This window comes from Symphalangus syndactylus, chromosome 24 (genome assembly GCF_028878055.3).
Source record: "Symphalangus syndactylus isolate Jambi chromosome 24, NHGRI_mSymSyn1-v2.1_pri, whole genome shotgun sequence".
Lineage (NCBI taxonomy): Eukaryota > Metazoa > Chordata > Mammalia > Primates > Hylobatidae > Symphalangus > Symphalangus syndactylus.
Window position 1 is genome coordinate 62,980,077 of NC_072446.2, and position 25,871 is coordinate 63,005,947.

The 25,871-nt window shown below is 42.0% G+C and overlaps 1 protein-coding gene across 7 annotated transcripts in view; it reads right to left on the bottom strand.

The window, feature by feature from the left end:
* Positions 1-25,871, bottom strand: part of SPTLC3 (serine palmitoyltransferase long chain base subunit 3) — a 170,985-nt gene that overhangs the window by 31,982 nt on the left and 113,132 nt on the right. For 6 of the 7 annotated variants that reach the window (XM_055265997.2, XM_055265995.2, XM_055265992.2 and 3 more), the window contains 2 exons: positions 21,643-21,862; positions 12,663-12,789 (listed from right to left, as the gene is read on the bottom strand). In XM_055265997.2, coding sequence (XP_055121972.1) covers positions 12,663-12,789; positions 21,643-21,862 — 347 coding nt within the window. Of the gene's footprint in view, positions 1-2,343; positions 2,430-12,662; positions 12,790-21,642; positions 21,863-25,871 lie in introns of those variants that run through there. The other variant, XM_063633985.1, reaches the window with a different exon arrangement.

Sequence of the window (25,871 nt, forward strand, 5' to 3'; positions counted from 1 at the left end):
TGAATTTCTATTGTGTCAAGCCACGGTTTTGTTAGCATTTGTCTGTTACAAGCAACATACCTTAACTAATACCAACCCCACAAAGAAGGATACTATGGAAAACTTTCAAAGACTCAAAATCCCAATACCCCTTTATCTTTCATTGTCTGTAAAAAAAAAAAAACCCAAATTTTTCTGTGGGAGTTTTAGTTTCTCACCCTCTCGTTACTAGTCACCAAGTAATGTCACAAAAACAGTTTCTTGATTGAAAAACATCCTAAGTGCAAATCATTATTAAGATGGAGGAGGAGAAGGAGGGAGGATGGAAAATGTCATTTTGGATGCTTAAGAATCACGCTACCCTCCTCTATTTTAGAAATATACTCAACTTGGATAGAGAGGATTAGCTGTTGCCCAGTGCCTGCTGATTACGGTGTATGAAAAAGTCAAATACACTTTTGAGTTTTAGATTGTGTCTCTATAGGAAACTTTGAGCGATAGATTCAACTGCTTGATAATTAAAGGAAAAACTCCATTTTTGCTTCTGCTATTTAAGTAGCATTGGCTTGAATTATCCAGCATGCTCAGCTCACCTCCATATCTGATGGTGTCTAGACACATCCCTAGTGTATGTTATATAAAACCATGCATTTATCAAAAGAACGGGAAAGAGGCTATACAGTTTGACCTATGCATGCACCCATCCATGAAGCAGTTATGACTGCAGTATTTGAACTAAAATAATTCTGTAAGTAACCTCTAAAGAAATAACATTCTAATTGTTTATAAATGGTGACTAGATCCCAAGCTTGTCAGAAAATCTGCTTCGTCCCAAGTATAGTATTCGGTGCCCATTCACTCACGTATTTGATGCTTAAGCTGCAATTAAATAACGAATCACTACCTATTTGGAGGGCTGGGTTAGGGGTGTGTGTGACTAACATAGTAGAAGTAAAAGCTGCAAGGGACTGAAGGAAGGAAGAATAATTTTCTGACTGGGGCCATCAAGATAGGGCTTAGAAGGATGGCCAGGGGCTCAGGAGATAATGAATGGGGGTAGTATATTGTGGGGAGGGATGAGAGCCTTCCAGATAGAGGAAAAGCTGCCTGCGGAATAGTTGAGGGGATATGGCCAAAGCTGATGCTAAATGGGTCATTTATTCAGCCAACATGTACTACTTCAGTTTGGGGACAGTGTCTCTGCCCTCATGGCACTCGTATTCTCCTGGCAAAAACAGATATTAACCCAGAAAGAAAATTCATATTCAAGGAGGTATTAAGTGCTATGAAGAAAATGATACTGACTGTGGGGGTGGACTGAGTAACTCACAGGAAAGGGGAAAATATTTTAGAAAAGATGTTTAGGGAAGGTCTCCCTGGGTTGCTGGCAAGAACTAGAAGGGTACTCCAGCATGAATCCCCAAGCTGTTCTGAGTCCAGATTTCCTTTGTCTCAAGTTCTGGCTCTGCACCTGTTCTGGGAGATGAGCTCGAGTAGCAGAAAGCTCAGGGGGACCTATGTTTGGAGTCAGGAGCCAGGAAGGTCTGTGTGGTGAAGGGGCAGGTATGAGGGAAATATGAGAGGATTAGCTGTTGCCCAGTCTGCAAGTCTCTGGGAAATCAGGGAAGGCCTGGATTGCTTTCTTTAATTTTGTAGAGAGATTCCCTTTGTTTGTGAGGATAAGAACAATTTGATCAGCAGCAGCTGTTTACTTATCTATGTTTTTAAACATGATCTGAACTACTTCAACGAACAGAATATATGCTTTCTTTCCCAGGGTATAGAAACCAAATTGTCATCTTTAGCCTCTCTGATGTTCTCAGCAGAAACAGGGACTTCACAATGAAGGAACAGAACACTCAGTTTTTATTTTAGAATAGGGAATATCATCACAAAATATGACACTATATAGCCAAATATATTATTATATATATAATAACACCATAATTTAACCAAATATGAATAAAAAATCCAACACTTCTGCAGTTCAAGAATGGAGAGCCTTCTCCCAGAGGCCAAAACCCAAAGGAAAAGAGGAGCATCCCATTAGCTGAAAGCCTTCATTCCCTAACCCTGCTAAAGGCAGCGTGTAATGTGCAAGTAGAATTCTACAGCCAAGGCAACAACTTCCCCACAGATGGAAAGCTTTGAGTACTTTCCAACTCATCCAAGAACTAAAACCTCAGAAAGATTTATTGTGAGGAGGCCCTCTGCTAGGGAGTATTTCTATTGAATATTTCCTCCTCAGGTCTTGGTCTGATAGCAATTAGTTTTTAAAGGGTAAAGGAAGCCCAGATTGAAGAGGACCTACTTGTACCAGCACAATGATTGGGGGACTTAGCTCTAATTTGCAGACTCAATTTCCCCATCCTTCTCTTACTGGCTTTCTTAAAACAGCTCATCAAAACCTGGGCTTCCATTCTATGATAGGCTTGTTAAGCTTTTTCTTCCTATGGAAAGTAGAGAATTGAAGTAGTTATCTGGATGGTATCTGTTTAATTGATAATATCTAAGATAATTAAGGAAGGATAATAGTAACAGAGTAACTATTTATGACCTTTTTTGCAGCAATAGTCCCTGAATACTCTATTGAGAAAACATAAAATTAAAAAGAGAAAATATTGCATTGTTATTTCTTCCTGCCAAATTCCTCTCTCCCTATATATAATATATAACATTTATGTACTATATATAAATATATATAACTTTTATTTATATACTATATAAGTATATAATACATAACTTTTATTTATATATAAATGTATATAATTTTTACATATATATATTTTATATATATGTTTTTAGATGAGGTCTCACCCTGTTGCCCAGGCTGGAGTGCAGTGGTTCGATTTCATCTCACTGCAACTTCTGCCTCCTAGGCTCAAGTGATCCTCCCACCTTTCCCTCCCGAGTAGCTGGGACCCAGGTGTGTGCCACCACCTCCATCTAATTTTTTTGTATGTTTTGGTAGAGACAGGGTTTTGCCATGTTGCCCAGGCTGGTCTCGAATTTCTGAGCTTGGGTGATCCACCTGCCTTGGCCTCCCAAAGTGCTGGAATTACAGGTATGAGCCACCACACCTGGACAAATTCCTCTATTTCTGAGGATCTTAAATAGCTATTGTTTTCCAGGAAGAACACAAGTCATTATTTCATCTTAATTTTATCTTTAGTTTTCTCCTGCCTTTTCTTCCAGACACATTGTCCCCTCCCCTGCCTTACCACCCAGAAACTCCCTCAGTTTAAGGGCAGAGAGGGACATGTGTGACTTTGAAGAAAAATAGGGAATTTCATTTTTCCTAAATTTATCATGTAAGTTTAGGTGTTATTAACAATGATGCAGGCGTATTCTACTGAAATCAGATATTCCACATTAGTAGTTGAAATTCTGTTTACCTTTCCTCTTGTAAGTAAATTTCCACGACTGTTTTCCTTTCAGACATTACTGGCCACTTCATTATAAATGAATCACGTTTTCATCCATGTGATACAAAATGTGGTTTTGTGATTCAGAAAGTTGGTGATTATCCCACCAGCCTGGCACTGAGGTAACAGCTGAGAGAGAATTGATTAAGTCAGAGACATTATGATTTTTCTTACAGCCATTTTGGTGAAATTAGAAATGAACTAGTCAATGGAGTAATCCAAATTTAAGTACTGGCCTGTTCATGTAGCTAGAATCGTTCCAACTCTTCCTGTCTCTGGTTAAATGTTGTATTTCGAAAGACTTAATGTTACACAAAAATTCTAAAATATTTAAACATTTAGATCTTCAGATAAGTGGGCCTGTAGATCTAAAAACTACACAGTAGCCAGTAGGCAAAGTAAGTGCTTGATAAGATATATAGTTGCTGTTTCATCCTGACATGAAATTGAAAATATAACAAGAACCTTAATATCTAATATTCAATAGATGCATCAGGTTAAGCAGATCATCTTTTTTCAAAAAAGTGCCAATTTCATTTCAACACCACGTCATCAAAATTGTAACGATCATGGGAGGAAGATCAGCCGTCAAATGGAGGGTGATTGTTATAGCACGAGTTAAATAGATCCCACATAATTATAGGAGAGGCCATTCTTTCTGAGTTAGGATTATGGAATATTTTGTCATGAGTCTTCCTATGATAAATCAGCACCTAGCAGTGTTGCCCATTGTGGATTTCCCTTCATCAAATTGATCCTACCTATTGAAGATACACTGAAGAGACAAACATTTTAAATAATTCTTATAAATGCTACCCTATTTATCCTAAGGGATAGCAGTTATTAGAGAAATGGCAGTATCTCTGTCAGATGTCTACTATCAAGTCAAACAAAAAAATGAATGTTGTGACCATGAACTCTTAATGACTTTACATACTTCAAAAAGTTATGTGAAAGCACAGGCTTAGGGAGTGACTGTTGTGAGGCACATGCGTTTCATAAGCAAAACTCTCTTTCCTATTCCTGACACCAAAGTGGTCATGGGGACTGAAGGACAGGCAAAGTGCTACTAGTAACTGAGAGGGCAGCGTTGATGTTTTGGTTTAAACACAGGTTTAAAGAAGTGGATCCAAACACATTTCATGCTTTTCTATTTTGGGCTTTTTCTTATTCTTCTGCCTGCTCTTCTTCCTCCTTTTTTCTTTTTTTTTTTTTTTTTGCTACGTCCTTTACCTTTGTTTGCATCTGCCAGAATTCCATCCTCTGTTCACTTTACTTCTCCCACTGCACAGATCTGTTTCTTTTCTGTTACGTAGAAACATGTTTATCAAATTTGAGCCTGCACCAGAATCTCCTGGAGGAATGGTTAAAACAGCTGATTCAGAAATGCTTTGTTGCAGTTCTAACAAGCCCCAGGGAATATTGCTGCTGGTGGTCCAGGGACCACTCTTTGAGAACCACTGCTGTATGATGACCTTGTAGTCACTCTCTCCCTCCTGTCTGGCACTCCCATCATCATGAAATACGAAATGATGACTGGGGACATGTAGGGGAACTTTCCCCAACATCAGTGACTCTATCATAAGCAGATAGGTGTGATGAGTAAAACTAGACATGCCTGCAGACAAGAATTTTAAGGAAGAAGTTGTCCTTGATGAGCAAGTTTATTTACTGAGATTGCTGATGTTAAGTATTCAGAGATACAATTCTTTTGATGAAAAGACGGCCCTAAACAGATATTTTGTGAGCATCTGCATCATGGCATAACTGAGACTTAACACATTTCTTTCCAATTCAACTGGAAAGTATGTATTGAAGGCCTGTGATGTGTCAAGAACTGTGTGGATTGTTATACGGTAGATGCACCTGTGCATGGTACATACACCTGACCATGACAGCTTAAGCATTTCCTGAGAATGACCCTGTATGGCAGACACACCTGAATGTGTGTTCACAGTTTGAGTGGTGTGGCCAACCTGGAGATTCATTCCTTACCTATGAGGAACATCTGAGTCCCCAGCTTGTCCAGTGGGATGCTTGTCATACATGGGATTGAGGCCCTTTGAATAAAGGCTGAGTAAAGGTTGAATAAAGGTTGCCAGGTGGAGGTTGTTAGGGAAAGGATGTTAAGTGAAAATGCTACATGAACTACATGCTTTTTACAAGTGGTGGCAGTTCTCCTGTCCAGCCTACCATCACTGGACCATCCCTGCATGTAAGTTCCCCTGAATAAACCCCATATCTCATTTGCTGGCTCAGGGTCTCTTCTTTGGCCTCTCAGCTCTGGTGCTCACTGCAGCCTCCGCCTCCTGGGCTCAAGCGATTCTCTTGCCTCAGTCTCCAGAGTAGCTGGGATTACAGGTTTGCACCACCATGCCCAGCTAATTTTTGTATTTTTAGTAGAGATGGGGTTTTGCCCTGTTTGCCAGGTTGGTCTTGAACTCCTGACCTCAAGTAATCCACCCACCACAGCCTCCCAAAGTGCTGGGATTACAGGTGTGAGCCACCATGCCCGACCTGTTATGGAGATTTAATGGTTTCTATCTACAAGAAATCCACAAGCCATTAGTGTCTGATAGGAGGGAAAGAGGGACTACAGGGTCATTATGCAGCAGTGATTCTCAAAGGCTGGTCCCTGGACTAGCAGCAGCACCTGGGGCTGGTTAGAATGCAGCAAGCATGTCATGCAGAAATCTCTGGGGGTAGAGGGTCCGCAAGCCGTTTTGGAAAGGAAACAGGTGAGGGTACTTGTGCAGCAGGAACTATAAAGAGAACAGAGTGTGGGATTAGGGCAAATAGTGATAGGGAAAGAGGCCTGGCAGAAAAGAGAGGAAGAACAAATAGAAAAATAAGAGAAAAACCAGAAGAGAAGAGCATCTCTACAACGAAGACAGTCTTTGAAGGCCGTTTTCAAAGACAGAGAATGATGCAGAGAGATCAAGTTTAATCTGGCAGAGAAGCAGGAGAGTGTGCTTACAGAATGGCTTTAGAGGGAGCAGGATCCATGGAACAAGGAGGTAGAGACCAGGTGGGGGACAGGCTGCAGGGGCTGGAAACTGCATGAGAAGGGTAGATGGGAAGCCAGCAGAATAGCTCACTCTTTTGAGATCTGCTGCAATGGATGGGTTGAGGCTCGGTGGCTGTTGGAAAAAGAAGGGGCAAGGGAAGTCTTTTTAGGATGACAGAAACCAACAAGTGCAAGTTTGTGAAAAGAGGCTGGTATCTTTAGAAGGTGGAAAGGGAAAGAATCAAGCACAGAGAGTAAAAGAGATCAGAGCTGTTTATTTGCTGAGATAAGAGGGATAGTGAGAAGAACTCTTTCAATAAATATTTTTGGAAACCTATGCTTGCCAGACACTGTTTTCAGTGTAATAAATAAAATAGACAAAGTGCTTGTTCTCCTGGAGTTTACTTTCTAGTGAGGGCAAACAGATAATAAGCAGATACATATACAATTTGTCAGGTATTCATAAATGCTATAAAGATTAAAGCGGCTGGGTGCGGTCCTCACGTCTGTAATCCCAGTTACCTTGGGAGGCTGAGGCAGGCGGACTACTTGAGGTCAGGAGCTCAAGACCAGCCCGGCCAACATGGTGAAACCCCCGTCTCTACTAAAAATACAAAAATTAGCTGGGCATGGTGGTAGGCGCCTGTAGTCCCAGCTACTCAGGAGGCTGAGGCACAAGAGTCACTTGAGCCCAAGAGGTGGAGGTTGCAGTGAGCCGAGATGGCACCACTGCCCTCCAGCCTGGGCGACAGAGTGAGACTTCATCTCAAAAAAAAAAAAAAAAAAAAAAAAAAAATTAAAGCAAGGTGAGGAGAATTAGAGGGACAGGAAGATTTGCTATTTAGGATAGGGCCACTTCCCTAATAAGGCAGATTTTCAGCAGAAAGGGGATGGCAGGGAGGGAGTGGGCCATGCCGATAGGTCAGAAGAGCAGTTTTAGAGGGACTAGCAAGTGCAAAGGCCCTTCTGCGGGAGCTGCTCTCTGTTTTAGGAAAAGCATGGATGCCAGCTGCCTGTAGTGGGCTGAGCGAGGGGAGGGGTGGCAGGATATATGGAGGACCACATCCTGAGAAGCTGTGAAGACCACAGTCTGGACTCTGCTGAGTAAGCTGAAAAGACGATGGAAAGTTCTCAGTGGGGGAGTGACATGGTATGAGTTAGTTTTTCTTCTCCTTTTTAAAAAAGATAATTTTGGCTTCTGCATGGAGAGCAAGCCATAAAAAGGCAAGAGCAAAAGTGGGGAGAATATTCAGGAGGCTACTCCAGGAATCCAGGTGAGAGGTGATGGAGAGAGTGTTGGCTGTGTGAGAAGTGACCTGATTCTGAATGTATGTCAAGTAGAGTGTGTGGGAATTGCTAATAGAGTAGGAAGATGTGAGTTTGGGGAAAAAGGGAGAACTCCAGGGTGGGTAAAGCTATTGGAAAATTTGCAGAAGTAAGGGAAGAAAGCAGATGTGTTGAAAGTACTATGACTTTATTGAGTGTTTAGTGTGTACCAAGCATCACGCTAAGTTCCTTAGCTGTATCACATCACTTAATTCTTCTGACAACCTTAATTTGCAATGAAGGAACTAAGGCCAAGAGAGGGAAAGTGCTTGCCATTCGTGGAGCAGATGTCAGGCTGGGCACCGCTGCAGAGCACACTCTGTGAATTAGCCACATCATACAAACTCTATCTTCTCTGAGAAATGGAATTTTACCCAGAGTTGGGGAAAGAAGGTGTAGTAAGGTAAGATCAAGATTGGGAGTTCAAAAAGTGTTGACTGATTACTTGAAAAATGTACATCAAAGATTTAAACATGAGTAATAAGATGATTTTTGACAATGCATTCATTAGGGGAGTCGGTGTGGTTTGGGGCTCACCTTCCTGAGGCTATGTGTGCTATGTCTAGATAAGAAAACGACTGAGCTGCGATCTTTCTAGACCTTTCCAAAAGTAACCTCAATCACTGAGTGATCCCTTCCGCTGCCACAGCTGGTGTGGAACCAATTCCCAGCTCCTAGTCCTATGAGATAAACATCCTCATGATCTTATTTAGCATAAACATTGACCTGAAATGGAGCAGGCTGGCAAGATGGAAGTTGAGTCATGACATATTTATTAAGCTGAGCACTGCGTTTGACACTCAGAGGAACACCAAAATAATTCAAGACACATTTCTTGCCCTTAAGGGGCTTACAACATTGGCTTGGCTGGAAGACCACCCAACATCCATTAGGATGGAGAAATCAAATCTCCACTTTTGGGCTCACTGCACTGCTCAGAGTGACAGGCCAGGAGATTAAAAGGGTCTTGGTGCATATGGAACGCACGCACGGCCTGCAGCCCCTCAGCCTGTGTGCATTAACTCCGCAAGCAGCCTGGCTGCAGAGTGAAGGTGGCTGTTTGTGCATAAACATTGTCATTTCACTGGGACTGCTATTTCATCTTTGAACCTTGGCATCAAAGGAACACTGACCTTATTCCTGTAGCTTGCCTTTCTTTGAAGCGTATGGCTTTGCATTGCAGATTAAAGTGAAGACATTCATCAAGGAACAGATCTGGCCAACTGCTCCCCAAACTCAACCTGAAACAAAGCCTTGAAAGGCTCCAATCACAGTTGCAGTGGAGTGGGCTGGAGATGAAGGCTTAGAGCCCGGCTCCTCTTTCTCAGATCCTGTAAGGCAGCTCTTGCATGAAACAGTGCATCCTTTGAGCTCTGGGCAACTTTACCCTGAGAGTGAGTCTATCTCTGCAGAAAGGGGTGAGCTAATGCAATATTCCTAACCTGTCCTGCTCATTTGATTTAAAGCAGCCATTGTTGCAAATGAGGCCAGTGTGATCATTCACTGCGTGCCTTTGAATGCTTCAAAAGATGTGTCAGGCAGAACTACCTGAAACTTGGCTGATAATTCTGTGAATTTTCTTTTTCTTCTACTTTCCTTTGTTTGTTTCTTTGAAAATAAACTGTCCTATATTTCTCCCTCATTCTATTTTGCCTCTAAAAAAACCAGACCATATACATAGCATTCTCTGTTTTTTTTTGTTCTCTTAAGATGACAAGAGGAGTAAAGTGAGAAGCTTTAAAAGTGAAGTTAAAAAAATAACCAAAGAATTCTTTAGGTATAAGGCTAAGAGAAGTAAGGGAAATATCTACTACCTCAGGGGAAGACAAATTGATCGCAGATGATTACTGAGGAGCAAATGCTCGTGTCTTTAATGTAATCTTTCTGCAGATCTTCCACTGTGATCAGATCAACAGAGCAAGTTCTGTCTGTGATGAACCAATTCGGAGGAGGGAAGGACATGATTGCAAAGTTACATACATGTAAAGCAACTGATTCGGATGACATATACACCAAAGGACCCCAGAAATGAGTGAAAATTTTTGTTGAGACACAAGCTAATTTCTAGAATAACTTTTTCTTAGTCACTTGTCTTTAAAACAAGACCAAAGAATAATTCTAGTCATTCTGAGACAATTAACTTGCATTTTTGCTTAAATCTCAAATAATTGATTTTCCATTAAGAAATTAAGAAACACTTGAAGTTTAAGAAGAAAATTAATGTGGCTTTGTGGGAAGCCAGTAGTTCCAGAACAGTTTTTCATACAGTGGAAAGCTTGTGGAGGAAAAGATGCCACTCTGTCTCGCTTCAATATTAAAAGGTTAAAAGATACCTGTTTAGGACAGGCACAGTGGCTCACGCCTGTAATCCCAGCACTTTTGGAGGCTGGGGTGGGCAGATCACTTGAGGCCAGGAGTTCCCAACCAGCATGGCCAACGTGGTGAAACCCTGTCTTGACTAAAAATACAAAAATTGGCCAGGTGCGGTGGCTCGTGCCTGTAATCCCAGTGCTTTGGGAGGCTGAGGCGGGAAGATCACCTGAGGTCGGGAGTTTGAGACCAACCTGGCGAGACCCCATCTCTACTAAAAATACAAAAATAGCCAGGCATGGTGGGGGACACCTGTAATCCCAGCTACTCGGGAGGCTGAGGCAGGAGAATTGCTTGAACCCAGGAGGCGGAGGTTGCAGTGAGCTCAGATCACACCATTGTACTCTAGCCTGGGTGACAAGAGCGAAACTCTGTCTCAAAAAAAAAAAAAAAATTAGCCGGGCATGGTGGTGCATGCCTGTTGGTGCACGCCTGTAGTCCTGACTACTCAGGAGGCTAAGGCAGGAGAATCGCTTGAGTCTGGGAGGTGGAGGTTGTAGTGAGCTGAGATCACGTCACTGCCCTTCAGCCTGGGTGACAGAGCAAGACTCTGTCTCAAATTTTAAAAAACCCAAAAAACAATAAAGAACCTCCTCCCCCTCCAAAATAAAAGGTACCTGTTTATCCAATGTCTGTATCCCTTAATTTACTCCCACCTCTTTTCAGGGATGTGGCCATATGACTAGTTTTAGCCAATAGATTATAAGCAAGGTGATAAAAGTCACCTCTATGCTGACCCTCTCTTTCTTTTTACCTTGGTAACCATGGGGGCCATGTGCTGAGATGATGAACCCTTAAGGTGAAAGCAGCCTGAGTCACTGTCTTCAAGGACAAGCACTGTGTAGAGAGTTGACTGATTGGTATTAGATGTGATGCAAACAAGAAATACCTTGGTTCTGTTAAGCCACTGAGATCTACAGGGTTTATTTGTTATGGTGGCAAAATCTCCCTTATCCTGACTAATCCAGGATCTTAGAGGACATCTAGTCCTACTTCGCTTCTGTCATAAGGATGCTTCCTACAGCATCTCTGAGAAATGGTTCAAATACTTGTCGATCACCTCAGAAACAACAGCAAATAACAGTAGCAAGCAATTATGTAATGCTTACTAATACTTGTCTCCAGACACAATGTTAAATATTTTATATAGATTAATTTACCTACTTATCTCAAAAACCTTGGCTCATAAATATTATTTTTCTCACTTCGCAACTGGATGAATTGAAGTACAGAGAAGTTGAGTAACTTGCTCAGGATTGAATAGATAGGTCACTCGTCTAAGGCCACACACGAGTGAATAGTATCACAGGAGCAGATCCAGGCAGCTACCTTCAGTCTCATACCATAAGGGTTTCCTAGACTGGACTGTGGTTTTCTTTTTCACAAAGACCAATCAATAAGACGCAGAGTCATAACACCAAAAAGGCAAGCCCGGAAGGGATCCTAGAGATCAGCCAATCACTGCATTTCATATGGAGGAAAAAATATCCTCCTGCAGGCCTTTACCCTGCTTTAGTGAAAAAGAAAAAGTCCTGTCTTTCCAACAAGCGCCTTGGGGAGCACTAGGGCTCAGTAGAAGGGCCCCAGGGGGTATCAGTATGGGGGTAAGTGAAGATACTACTTTAATTAGATAAGCCTTGTTGTTATCTGTTTTATATAGTAGGCTTCTAGTAAAATTTGTATGTGAATATTCTGCTGCTTTAATAATACTGAAAACTGATGGAGTACCCCATACTTCTATTGAAATAGCAGGCTTGAAGGTTTGCATTAAACAATGTAGGACTTCAGGTCAGCTGGGAGGTGGGGTGAGGCACATGGATTGAACAGTCCAGTGGCCAGGATAAATTGCTACTTCCATAAATGTGCTCACCAGTTTGCCTGGCAGCAAGAACTGCCTCATTCAGCACTGTATCCCCTCTGGTGTGTGACATGCGGTAGAATCTCTATAAACCATCTCTGCAAGATGGAGAGAGAGTTCCAAGACGCTTTTATGAAACAATTTTTCAAAAAGAGGATTAATTTGGATTGAGCAAAGTAGCACAGTTCAGCTCTGGTCCCACTGGCAAAGAAATGGCTGGAAGGTTATTGTGTGTGTTTTGTCTATATATCCTCAAATGGCCAGTGGTGGCCTTCCACTGCCCAACCTCTGGCTATAAAAAATAAAAGGATTGAAAAATCGGATATTAAATTGGCTACTTTGGTCTTAGGGAAACACAAGTGACAGCCGCAAGCAAGCAGAGGCAAACATGTGCATGTGCACACACACACACACCCACACACGCACACACAGAATATTTGCTTCATTTCAGCATAATTGATCACACAACATTATCTAAATTTGCTGTTCACAATGAGGTAAATTAGAAAGTTTTCTTTGCTTTAACAAAGGGTTTTTGTGTGGTGTCCTAATGGCAGTTTTTGTGCGCTTATCACATGGCTTGATTTACAAATAGGGTTCTATAAGATAAAGGTGTGTATTTGAGAAGTGGGGAGATTAATGAGGCAGAAGGGAGACAAAGGGGTCCAGGAGCTGTGCTCTCTGCAGATCCTCTTACCTTGAGTGGTCCCATCCAGTCCCATGATAAGTTTTAGTGATCTGATGATTTGCTCTGCTATCGGTGGGCTCATGGATGAAGCATAAACAGCACTATGCGAGTGAACCCGTAAATAATCCACGAGGTCCTTAAATAAAGAGGGGAAACCCAAAAAGAAGGCAAATAAATTTCAACACTGGTGGTGGGAATTACATCTAGTCCCATCCCCATCCTCATAGCAAACGACATTTGATCTCACAGCTCAAAAGATGAATGGGCTCCAACTTTCAATGGTTTTCATCAAACTATTTATTTTTTCTATTTCCTTCATAGTCTCTTCCTCAAAAACCTAGAATCTACAGCAAAGCAGGATGCTGCAGGTTTGGAGTTGAACTTTAAGGCAAAACCAGATGTGTGAAGAAAAAATGATTCCTGAAGCATTTGTTGAGTACCTACTATGTGTGAGCACTGACTTTGTGTTCAGTGCCCAAAGAATACAGGATGTGGTCCTTACCCTTGAGAATATTACATATGATTGTGCCCATGAACAAGCATGGTAGAATAAGTCACAGTCCATGCAAACTAGGACATGCAACAGGGCTGCAAGACGCAGTGGAAAGAGAGAGGGTCATTCTAGCTAAAGTAGATAGAGAAGGTTCCAACGAGGAGATATGATTAAGCCTTGAAGAGTAAAGATAATTAAGGAGGAAAAGAAAACGTGGAGGGAGGGTGGCAGAAGACAGAAGTTGAACAAAGGAACAGAAGCAAGAAAGCAGAAGGCATGTATAGTAGAGTGTTTACAAAAAATAGCTGTAATTCTCTCACTGTCTGTACCCATGCATCTTTGCAATCCAACTTTGCAGCTCCTTCCATCAAAAGGCAGATTAATCTGGGCTGGCCTTGTGATTTTCTTTGTTCAGTAGTATATGGCAGAGGTGATGGTGTGGTGGTTCTGGGTCTGCCTCAAAATGCCTTGAGTGCTTTTGTCCTCTCAGAACTCTCTCCAGCTGCTATGTGAATAAGCCTGAGCTAGCTTGCTGGAGGATGACAACCATGTGGAATAGAGAAGGACCATTCCAGCTGAAGCTACCCCAGGCCAAGCAGTGCCCTGCTGACTCAACAATGGACTGTTGTACAGAAGCAAGGCCAGATGAGACCAAAAGAACTCCTTAGCTGAGCCCAGCCCACATTGTTGATGGACAGAATTGTAAGCTAAATAAATGGTGGTGGTTTTAGATACCAAATTTGGGGGTGGTTTGTTACACAGCAAAAACAAATGAAGGCAGCATGTTTGGAGGACAGCAAAGGACAGTTTGAGTAGAGGCTTGTGGGAAATTAAACCAGAATATTAGGAGCAGATAAACTGTGGTTATGCCTTTGGCAGCAGAGAACTATTGGAATTTTGTGTATTTTGTGTAACACTCTTTGGAATGCTGAGCCGCGCCACGGTCTTCAGTGGTAGGGGCCATTTTTCACCTGTATGCCTGACTCCTGAGGCCAAATATAAGGTCCCAAGTAAGCTTGCTGAAAGCCCTAAGAAGCTCCAGTAATCTAATGCCACAGTGGTGAGGGCCTCAGAGCTGGCATCTGCAGGTGCTCAGATGCAGAGACCCTCCATCAGCCCACCTACAGTGTCTCATGGCCTGGGACTCTCAAAGTGTCCTGCAGAAAAGCTAATGGGCTGATGACAGGCCTCTGCATTAGCAATGGGGTCTTTAAAGGATCAGGTGCCTTCTCTTTAGAATAATGGCACAGCTCAGAATCCCACTTAGGCAGGTGTCTTCGCTATGTCTTCCTTCCTCATGAAGGTGATTTGGAAAGAGCTCTCGGGAATCGAGATCCTCTGCTTTAGGTTCATGTCCTCCTCACCCTCCTTCATTAGTCACATTCATTCCCACTTCCGAGCCTGGGCCTGGTCCCTGCCCATCACTTTTCCATCTCTCTTAGGTATGTGTGGGCATTGTTGCTCACAAGCATTTTCAACATTCACAGTTTCTCTTCCTCAGCACAGTGTGTGGCCTGCCTTACAGTGGTCGGTGAAGGTTAAATTAATGATGTGATGACTCTACCTGGTCCATGAGGGGAACCAGGGGATCTGTTCTGTTCTTCCTGCTGTCTTCAATATGTCTTTCATTCTGAATCCCCCTTTTCACCCATCCTTCTTCTATGACTTCCTTTTTCCATCTTCTCCTTCACTTCAAACTATTCTTTTTGTTTTTTTGTTTCTTCCTTTCCTTCTAGCTTCCTTCCTTCCCCTTCCCTTCTACTCTAGTTCTCTCTCTCTCTCTTTCACTCTCTTTTCATTTCAAATTCTTTATTTAAATCTGTTTCTTCTCTGTATTTCAAAGTATTTCCTTCCTTCCTTCCTTCCTTCCTTCTTTCCTCTTTTCTTCTCCCCCTCCCCCTTCCATCTTTCCTTCCAGCAAGTATATACCAATAACTTTCTCTGTCCTAGATGTGTATGGGAGTCCAGGAGGGGAGGGAGGTTAGAAAGGGACCATAAGGCTAGTCTCTGGCATCCATTATCCATTTATATAAATGAAATTAAGTTTCTGCTGATTCTTTTATTTGGTGAGCCTCATGAAAAAAGCTGGGTGGATTTTCCCCATATCTGAAGAGTATGTGCATGATGCTGGCCTGACTGAATTCATCAGCCACAGAGGGGTATCTGGAAAGTTCACTTTGGAGTATCTGAGACACCTCAAAGACAGCAGCAGTCATTTGGCAGAGTAGCCACAGCCAGGGTGTCCTTCACAGTGCCATGTTCCGTGCTCCTGGGGGGTAGCAGCAGGGATTGCCTTTCTCTATTGAGAGTGAATATCTCCCTACAGGATGCAGGGGAAGCCAACGAGGAGAGGGTGGGTGGGTCCTGGGAATTGGATGATGGAGGCTTATGTGGACCTGTGTCAGGAACAAGGTGTTTCAAGGGTGTGATCTGGCCATGAGGGATGGGGGGATTTGGATAGATGCAGAGGAGTAAAAAGGCATGGGCCTGCCCTAAAATTAGGAATAAGGATGGCATCTTATGGGCATAGAATGGAGGTGTCAATTGGGAAGAGAGGGAGAAGCCAGTGCTTCTGAGACAAGCGGATGAGGAGCTGTCCCCTTGGAGGGAATATAACCCAGGAGTTACAGGGCAGCCTCTGGTGCCCAATAGCTTAGATTCAAATCCTGGCTTTGCCACTTACTGCTGTGTTACCATGGGCCAGTTACTAAATCTCTCTGTGCCTTAGTTGGCGTCTCTGAAAAATGAGACCATAGTAATACCTACCTCGGAGTTCATGAGGATGAAATGGGTGAATACATATATGAGATGCTTAGAAAAGCATCTGATACACAGTGAAACAGTGAATACCTGATGCAGTTGGTGACTTTTTTTTTTTTTTTTTTTAGACAGAGTCTTGCTCTGTTGGCCAGGCTGGAGTGCAGTGGCATGACCTTGGCTCACTGCAACCTTCGTCTCCTGGGCTCCAGCAATTCTCCTGCTTCAGCCTCCCGAGTAGCTGGGAATACAGGCGTGTGCCACCACTCCCGGCTAATTTTTGTATTTTTAGTAGAGATGGGGTTTCACCATATTGGCCAGGCTGGTCTCGAACTCCTGACCTCTGGTAATCCGCCGGCCTTGGCCTCCCAAAGTGCTGTGATTACAGGCATGAGCCACCACGCCTGGCCGATTATTGTTAATCAATGGCCAATTGAAAGATTCTTAGAACTGGGAGCATGGCGGGGGAGGAGGGGACCAAAATATAAAAGCTTCTTGGAGGGTCTCTGTTTCAACGCTCTCATTTTGCACAGGGTTACATTCTAAGGTTGTGTGACTACACATTGGTAGACCCATACATCAAACCAAGGATTTTCAGCCTAGCTCTTCCTCCATCCTTATGGGGAGGGGTGGCAGTAGGAGTAAAAAGAAAGGAAAAGAGAGACATTTTCAATAAGGGAGTAGCCAGGCTTGATGACAGGATGAATGACCCTGAAGAGATAATAAGGCTAGAAGCTAACAGCATAGCTGACATTCCCTGGTGGCCTGAGGTTCCATTTTAAGAATTTGTATGCATTAATACATTTAAACTTCACAATAACTCTTTAAGCTAGGTACTGTTTTAATTCCCATTTTATAGACAGAACAACTGAATCACAGAGAAGTTTACACAATTATTCCCAAAAGGTGGTAGAACAAGGATTTGGACCTAAAGAAGCTGTCTGTAGAGCCCCACCCTTAGGCCACACTCGACTTCTCCAGACTTCTCCCCAGAAGAGTAAGCTTGGTGTGGTGTGAGGGGATCCAGGAGAGCACAGACCCCAATTCCACTCTCCTTAGCCTGCGGGGCTTTCCCTAACCCAGAGCCTGTTCCTCTTTTTGGAGCGGGTGGGGAGAGTTCCTGGTCTACTCATCTATATGATACTAAATTGCAGATTGAGTCACATTGGTCTCCCAGTGTTTCATGTCTATCTCGCCTGTTTCTCCAAAAGGGACTGAAACGTCCTTGAGAGCAGGGATGGAGTTTTACACTTCTTTTAAAATCCATAGTGGTGGATACCTAGTAGTGGCCTGCTAAATATTGACCGTCTAATGGAAAACAGAGGGGTTTTAGAGATGGAGGAAAGATGGCCAGGGGCCTCGATGCATATAGGGTATTACTCAACTGTATTCTTAGGGACAAGTGTAGCAATTTTCTCTTAGCTTGGGGGTCGTCACTGACAAAGATCAGACAAGGAAACAAAACAAAACTTCCTTTGATCTTGAAAAGGGCTCTTCCCAATGTCCCCAACCCCAATTCACAGATTGAGACGTTTTTTAAAGTTAAGGTCATAAGCCTTCTTAATTTGAATAAATACCTCGTCGGTGCAGCATTGGTTCCTTTAAATGTTAAGACTATCTTGCCCAAAATTTTATATTTTCTGGACTGAGTTCACTTTCTCTCAGGGTCTGAGTTTCTGGATGGAAGTTTACTTGCTTGTGTGGTTCAAAAAATGGGGCTCTTTGAGTAACTTCTGGAGAGCGTCAGGCAGAGCCTTGATTCCTGGCTACTAATTCCCCCTCTTGTTCCCCCATTGGGTGCTATAAGCCATGAGTTAAGAGGTGGCTTTGGTCTTTTGCAAGGCGAGTCTGGGTTGTGTCTTCTTCAGGGTGGATTAGAGGTCTCCTCATATCGAGGTTTCCACGCCCATTTGGAAGTTCAAAACCCTGATTGTTTTCTCTACACATAGGCCTGAAGTTCAAGGGCAAGGGTTGCTTTTTGGGAGGAAATCAGACAGGAGACTCTTAGAATAAACATCTTAGAGCTCACTCCCTGACCCCTGCTTACTTCAAAGGGATGTTAAACACAGCCAGGGCCTAGCGTGCAGGGCAGGGCTCACTTTTTAGAGTGACCCAGCTTTGGCTGGCATGCAGGCTTCTGGGGCTAATGCTCACCCCAAATTTGTCTGCCCTGTCCCAGTTCCCTTCTCCAGAATTCCAGCCCTGCAACCTCTCAGTTACAAGGGCTACCATCGCTTCATTCATTTGCAAGTCTCTGGTCAGCCTGTGGAGGCTGTGGGAGCCAGTGTTCAGCACCAGGCATGCAAGTGGACTCAAGATCCTTGCCTGGGGAAGAGTTTGGGGTCTTCAGCGTTGACCACACTTCCCAGCGACAGGATCAATACAAATGTAAAAGAATAAAAATAAGAAACCTAGTCCCATCAGCTTAGGCTTTCCTTCAAAGAAGCCATTCATGGCATGAAGCTCTGACAGGTGGAGAGAAGTAGTGATCTGGAATTTCAACAGGAAGGTCTTGAAAGGACAGACTCCTCCAAGTTAAGCTGTTCACTGTGCATCTATAGTGGCTCCAAACTTAAAGTGAGCAAAACAGCAAAACTCTGCTGGCTCTGGACAGACTGTTAGCAGTTTCCTTGAGGTGGAAAGTGGGGATCACAGCCTGGCGGCAACCTCTCATTAGCAGAGGGGAATTTGTAGGACACTTTGTGAGGAAAAGGCTCTGAGATCAAAACAAAACCTCTGTTTTCTCTGGTAGTATCGTCATACTAAACCATTTTTTTCTCCTTGTTTCCAAATACGTTTCATTGTATGTCTCATCTGGTTGCTAATATATAAAGCTCTGACCTTGACCCGTTCCATAAAGATTTCCAGAGCCTCCTAGACACTGTTATTGGGAATGCAGCCCCTCTACACCAATATTAACGTCATTTAAAAAGAGAGTTAAGAGCCAGATGTTTTTATCTTTTTTTCTAGATTTTTGGAGCTAACTGATTATTTTCAAATTTCAGGGTTTACTGAGAACCCTATGACAACAGTGAAATTGAAATTATATAGAGTTTCAGAAAAACAGCAAGTCTGAATGTGTGTACTTTAACTTTTTTTATGTTCAATTTTGTTGCTTTTGTGTACATTGGTTTAGAATCCTAGCTCTTTTGCAATAATCCCCTAATTTGAAATATACGGCAAAGTATCTGGGAGATTATTCATCTGTCTATCAACTGTCTATCTATCTACCTATCTGTCTTACAGTACAGTTATCAGAGTTTGAAAACTACTCTAATTATTTAAACATACTAGTAGAATTAGTTTTTTCAAACAAAAATCTTTGGTATTTGCCCAATCCTAATTTAAAGCATAATTTAAACAGACTCAAAGTAAAAATTCTTCACAAAATTACCTAAAGTTCATAGGAATAAAATATATGATTTGACTTGAAATTATACATAGTGAAAAATTAACATCATTAAAAAGAATTAAAGGTACAAAGGAACAGATACATAAGTTCCATTAAATCATGGGCTCATTAAGCCGAAAGGAAGCCAGTTTACCCATGTTTATCACAGTCTGACCAAAATCATTCCACACAGGTGTGTATCTGACTGATTTTTAAGTCATCAGGGATACATGCATTTTCTCAAGTGCCCTCCTGCTCACCGCCCAGGTCTTGGAAACAGCCCCTATGTTTTCAAGGTTTTGCATCTTGCTGTTTTAGTGCAGTAGATCTCAGCGTAGGCTAACGAATCTCTGCCAGACACGCTCTAATTCTTGCTGCCATCTAGTGGTAAATTTAGACACTGCAGTGTAACATGAAGGGAAGAGAAGACAGAGAAAGGTGGGGAGGAAAAAGGAGGGGGTGGGGAAGAAAAAGGAGGGAGAGGAGAGGGAATGAACAATGCGACCCTCTGGATCCAAATATGCATAAAATGAGCATTTTAAAAGATAAGAAAATGAACAGATGTACATACTTTTTCTGCATCCAGATTAATGTAAATAATGGTAATTTTCACAATTGCTCAGTATCTACGCCAAATGAATAGAAATTGTGTGGGCAAGAACGCCTACATCTTAAAAATACTCTAGCTGACATCAGAATGGAGAGCATGAGAGAGAATCATGGTGAACTGGTCTTTACTTCTGCTAGTCGCGAGCCTTTGTTTAAAGTGGGTATCAAATGAAGCTATTCTAGGGAGAAGAATGTGACATCCACCAAATTTGACAACATTTTGAGAATTGGCTTGCTTCGGTTTATTCAGGTGCCTTTGGTTCAGGAAGTAGAGTTATGCTTCGTTAAAAATTTTGTAGTTCAGAACTGCTGCTAAAGTAATCACAAAACCACAAGCTCACACAGCAACGTAGCCAGGATCAGGGAGCTCCTAAATTTGAGACCCTCTGATCCTACTGCTTCGACAGTCTGGGAAGGGAGCATTTAACCTTTCACCAGATTTAGCTGAATTTTGTAAGATCCTGGGCATTCCCGATGGTTTTAGCATTACCTAGCTAATTCCCACAGGCCAGTGAAGAGGGGATGAAAAACAATGCTTTGAGCCCGAAAGAAAGCAGTGCTTATTGAAGGGTAAAGGCCACTTAAAACTCTGAACATTTTAAGCATCTGTGCATTTCATGGCAGAGCCAGTGGCCAGAATTAAATCTGTTGTTTTAAAACATGAGCTTTCAATGAGAGGACTGTTTTCTGCTGCACTTCTTGGTTTGTCTAACTAGTTTACCAGAAGTCTGAACTCTTGTTCCTGTTCATCACAATAGGTAAGAAAGTGGGGATTTTTGTTGATACCACTTGCATGCACTGGTTTTGGGCCTGGTGTGGCATCCTAGGCTGAGCCAACATCACTGTCACACTGGCTCTTTGGGACAGGTGTAGGTTTGTCTGAGATAGGTGTCAGAATTTGGACAAGGCTGTCCTCTCATTGGTCAGATAACTGGCTCCTTTATCTCTTAAACCCAGGTTTGAATATTGGAGTGTCTTTGTCCCTTTCCTTTCCCTCCTTTTAAATTTCTCTCAAATATTTATTGTTTTCTTTTCACAAACCTCTTGGTGATATTGGCACTAGAATGACAGGACCAACACTCACCTGACAGTCTAATCCCAGCAGATCAGAATTTTTAAGTCATATTGATAAGATACTGGAGAATGGCAGGATTTGACCTATGGTTTATGCAACATTATGGAAAGAAATTTTTTTTGCAGAGAAAATTTCTTAAAAGTACATTCCTGCCACAAAACCTACAACTTGTAGCATAGGGTCAGCCTCCCTAATAACTAACATTGCCTACTGTTGCTATTACCTTCTTTGTGTTTTTTGATGCTTATAGTTTTCAGAACATCTCTTATCACTTCTGGCTTGGTATACATTATTCTCTCTGTGTGTTAAATATGGCCCTCCATTATTTGTCTACCAGATGGACATTCATTCTAAACCATGTCCTAGATACTACTTAACAGAGTTAATTATTCCTCTCCCTGGTACTTTGCATCTTATGTACACGGCCAGTGTTGCCATTTCATTATAGTGTGATTACTCACCACATGCTTCTCTTCACTATTCGAGGGAGAGCTCCTCGACATTCTGGGCCTTATCTGGCTGTGAACCCACTGTAGCCAGGCTGGAGTGATCAGCTGAGGTGTGGTGAACTGAGTTGAAGCTTTCATGAAATTCAGAGAAGCCCTATACACGGCATCCCCAGGGCGCTCAGGTTTTAAACAGACACAAGCAGTCCCTCTCTTACCTTCCTTCCAGCTATGTAACCTCCTGAAGCTCCAAAGCTTTTGGTGAATGTGCCCATGAGCACATCAACTTCATGAGGGTCTAGTCCAAAGAACTCCGTGACACCCCGGCCGGTTGGGCCCACGGCCCCAATACTGTGAGCTTCATCTACGTAGAGGTAAGCCTTGTATTTCTTCTTTAGAGCTATGATCTGGGGCAGATGCACGATGGAACCTTCCATGCTAGGGCAGAAGGAGAAATGCTCATAACTAACAAATACCCTCCTGGGAAGCGCTGTCAGTTTCCCCATCAATACATCATAGACAGTCTTCCCCGACACATGCCATTCCTTTGTTCTGAAGGCATGTTTTATTTGGCTGAGACAACCCTCTCAATCTTATAAGGCCACTTGGGCATTTCTATGCTACTTGGATAAAATCATTTACATTCAATGGATTTAAGTGCTTTCGGTTTCAGCTAATTCCCAAGCAAACAATCAGCTCACTTCGTTATTGATCCAATTTATTTGTAAAGCCAACTGGTGTAACTAGACTGACCATTCTGGATTCTAGATATTCTGCTAGAATTGATTAAATTACCCTATAGTCATTCCCTTTATCAGCCTGGCATTGCCTTTTTGGCCAGGTCCGTTTGACTTAAATTTGGTACTTGAATTGCCATAGATTGAAAGAGGACATTAAAAAGACACAGAACTTTATTTAAGACATCATAGTGTTAATTAAAGTACAATGGGAAGTCTTTAAGACCTCTTGTTCAATACCCACTTCAAGTCAAAGACTGAGGTGTCTCCTCTTTCTGTTCCGTTAGGGCAGAGGAACAGAAAGTTCAGTGAACGTCAGAATCCTCTGAAGCATTTGTTAAAACACAGATTGCTAGACTCCTACCCCAGAGTTTCTGAGTCAGTCGGTATTGGGTGGGCTGAGAATGTGCATTTTTGCCAGCTCCCAGGAGATGCTGCAATGGTTGGGGACCACACATAGAGGGCCACTGCTGTAGATGAACTCTTTTGTTTTAGCCCTAAGTGTTTTATTTTTCATGATATTGTAAGTTGCAAAAGCGCTTCAAGTCCTGTGATCTGGGGCAGATACACGATAGAACCTTCCACTCTAGGGCACAGACAGAAATGCTCTAAATTAACAAAGATCCTCCTGGGAAGCTTTGGTACGTCCTCCGGCACAAAGGGAAAAAAATGTAGTCTATGAATAAATAAAATTAAAATTTCCATTTACATGGCACCTCTGGGACTCAATGGATTAAAAAAATCTGACAGTAATCAGTTCTCAGAACACTTTGCAAGCTGTGTCTGTGCTGCACACAGTTTTGACTGCATTGACAGGCAAGTTGTACAAAAACACACAGACACACTCACCACACAAAGGAACTTGTCAAACAATTCAAACAACCGTTTAGGTTAGTTCAAGAGCTAATTCATTGAATCAAACAGAGTTGAACTTCTCCTTTTTCCCCTAATTATTTATTAGATTAAATTTAATGTATCAGAAAATAAGCTTAAGTGTTAGGTCGATTCAGTCAAAACAGTCCAGCTGGCTGTGTGCACAGTTACCCAGACCGATGGGTGTTGGTTTGGAGAGAGTATCATGATCGTTGGGTGCAGCATTTGTGTGTTCCACAAGGTAGTTTTGGATGGCTGAGTTCAGATTTTAATGAAATAAAGGCCAAATAGAGTTGTCTTTTCTTATGTGAGTTTGTGAGTTAATTCCAACATGTTCTTAAATTAATTGCTTGTTAAAATTGCTTCCATTGAGGGGAAGACAGTCTGGCCATTTGGCTGCCTAAGCTTACTAACTGTGAACTTGGGCAATTTACATGATGCTTCAGTTTCCTCATATGCAATACAAACAGGACGATGGGCCCCTCTTCACAGGGTCTTTATAACAATCACTTGAAATCATGCTTGTAAACTACCTGATCCATGATGGGCATTTAGTGAATTGTTATGGTCCTTAGGAGGAAATGGTTGCAACGAGTCCTAACTTGGGAAACTGGGAGCCCTTGACAATGTTCTGTGTTGAATCTTATAGGAGCGAGGCATGTGGGTGTCATGCTGGATGTCATACATAATAAATGGCTGCAGGTCCTCAGAAATCTAGAATTTTCTTCTCTTTAAAATGTTATAAGTTGGTAACACAAATATGCCAAAAAACCTGACAAGCCACAAATAGCCATTTTTTTGTTCTGGAACTGAATTTGACAGAAGCCAAAGTTAATGGTCCACAGTGTTTGTAGACACTGCGGGCAGCTAATTAACCATCCTTCCATGGAGCTGGTCTAGCTGATGTGAGGAGCCTGCCCACCTGGTTTATATTTCTTCCTCTAAGATTAATGACTCTACAATACTGCTGACTTCTGGAGTTAATGCGGGGCACACACAGGGTCCTAGGGAGAACTCAGCTTTTATAGAGTTGTATTCACCCATGCTAAGTTTTCATTTTCACGATGTGATCAAATTTGAATTGAGCCTTTTCCCATAGTGGGATATTGAGTCTAGAGCATGCATAAAAAGGCTATCTATGTTATTCCCATGAATTGCTGTCAAAAAACAGTGCCAAAAATGATACAGAAAACAAGAACAGCATTTTATTCTTTCTTCCTGAATGGAAGGTTGTGTTTTTCTTTTGACTTCAATAGAAGAAAAACAACTAAAACACAACTGTAGGTAAAGATAATTCCACGAGTTAATTTGAAGCTCTGTGCAGGGACTTGAATTATTCTTAACCAGCAAGCCAGTGAATAATTCCTTTATATCTTTTCTATTACATAATGTATTAGCTAAGTGACAAGCCTCCTTTTTGAAATCTCCCTCTCACCACTTTTCCCTCCACATATAAACCATATTAGCCACTGGCAATTGGAGAATTAAACCACTGGCTAGCTAACTCACATGGTGGAAAAATCTCCTCGGTGGGCCCAAAGTATAACTCAAAACAAGAAAGCAAGGTGGAAGGAGAGAAAAAGAAAGTTAAGATCAATTAAAAATAAAGTAACGAATGTTTTCTTATTCTTTTCTTTATTTGTTTAAACCATAGAGTTACAGGTGAGAGTTTTCCACTGAAGTTCTCAATACTTAAATTTACATTATTTTGAGCATAGGAGAATAGCTTACATTCTTAGAGTAAATGGTATTCTGAGGCTACAGCATATGTGCATATGTTTATATATGTATTTGTTTTAGAAGAGCTGACTATTATTCCTTGATTAATTTTATTTTGAACGTTAGTGCTCCAGCTATGCTAGTTTATGTCCCAGGTTATTCGGGACACCACACCTCAAGGATATTTTTGAATAATTTTGAGATTCTCAACCACTATGAGTTGATAAGGGATCTAGACTTCTCAGAGACATGAAATTAGAAAATGTGATTTTAAAACGATACTTAATGAAAACATACAGATCAGAACACTGAAATAATACTATATTCGTTTTAAACCTGAAATCATGCATTCATGAAACTTTGGATTTTAAGTTTCAATGCCCCTGTGTTACAGATGAAGAAACTGAGGCCTAGATAGATTAATGGTAAAGGTCAAATGGGTGATCTTGCATTTTCCATGTTTACTTCATTGGATGTGGACACATGGGCTGACTCTTCTATTTACATTGAGCCTTTGTCCCATCAGGGCCACCTGGTTTTAATCCCAGCTCTGCCTCATCTCAGTTATTTGTCCTGGGGCAAGTTATCTAAGCCTCTGAGCCTCAATTTCTTCATATTCACAATAACTTCAGGAATACTTGGAGGCTTACTCAAGGTTGCACATGGGAAATGTTTAACAAGGAGTAGACACATGGTCAGTGTGAGTTTCTTTCTCTAACATCCACTTTCTGGATGGAAGAAGAGCAAACAGCCTTGCAACATAGATGACTTACTGTTTTCTGAGTTGCAGCTTCTCAGACTGAAAGTCAGTGTGACAATAAAGACAGCCACTCTTGGTCGTGAGCTTTCTATGGGCTGGGCCCCTGCCAACACTAGTTTATATGACCTCATTGAATACTTACTATTACCAAAGTACCCTATGGAGGCCACACAGATGTAGGTGGTGATGCCAGGATTTGAACCTAGGTCCCAGGCCTGCCTCCAAATCCTGACTCCTCTATATTCTACATATGAATAATAATACCTATGAATGGTGACATTGTTATTATTAGTTTTGTGGAGTTGTCTGACTTCTCAGACTGGGTATCCAGCCTTTTCTATCTTGATGTCTCCCTGAA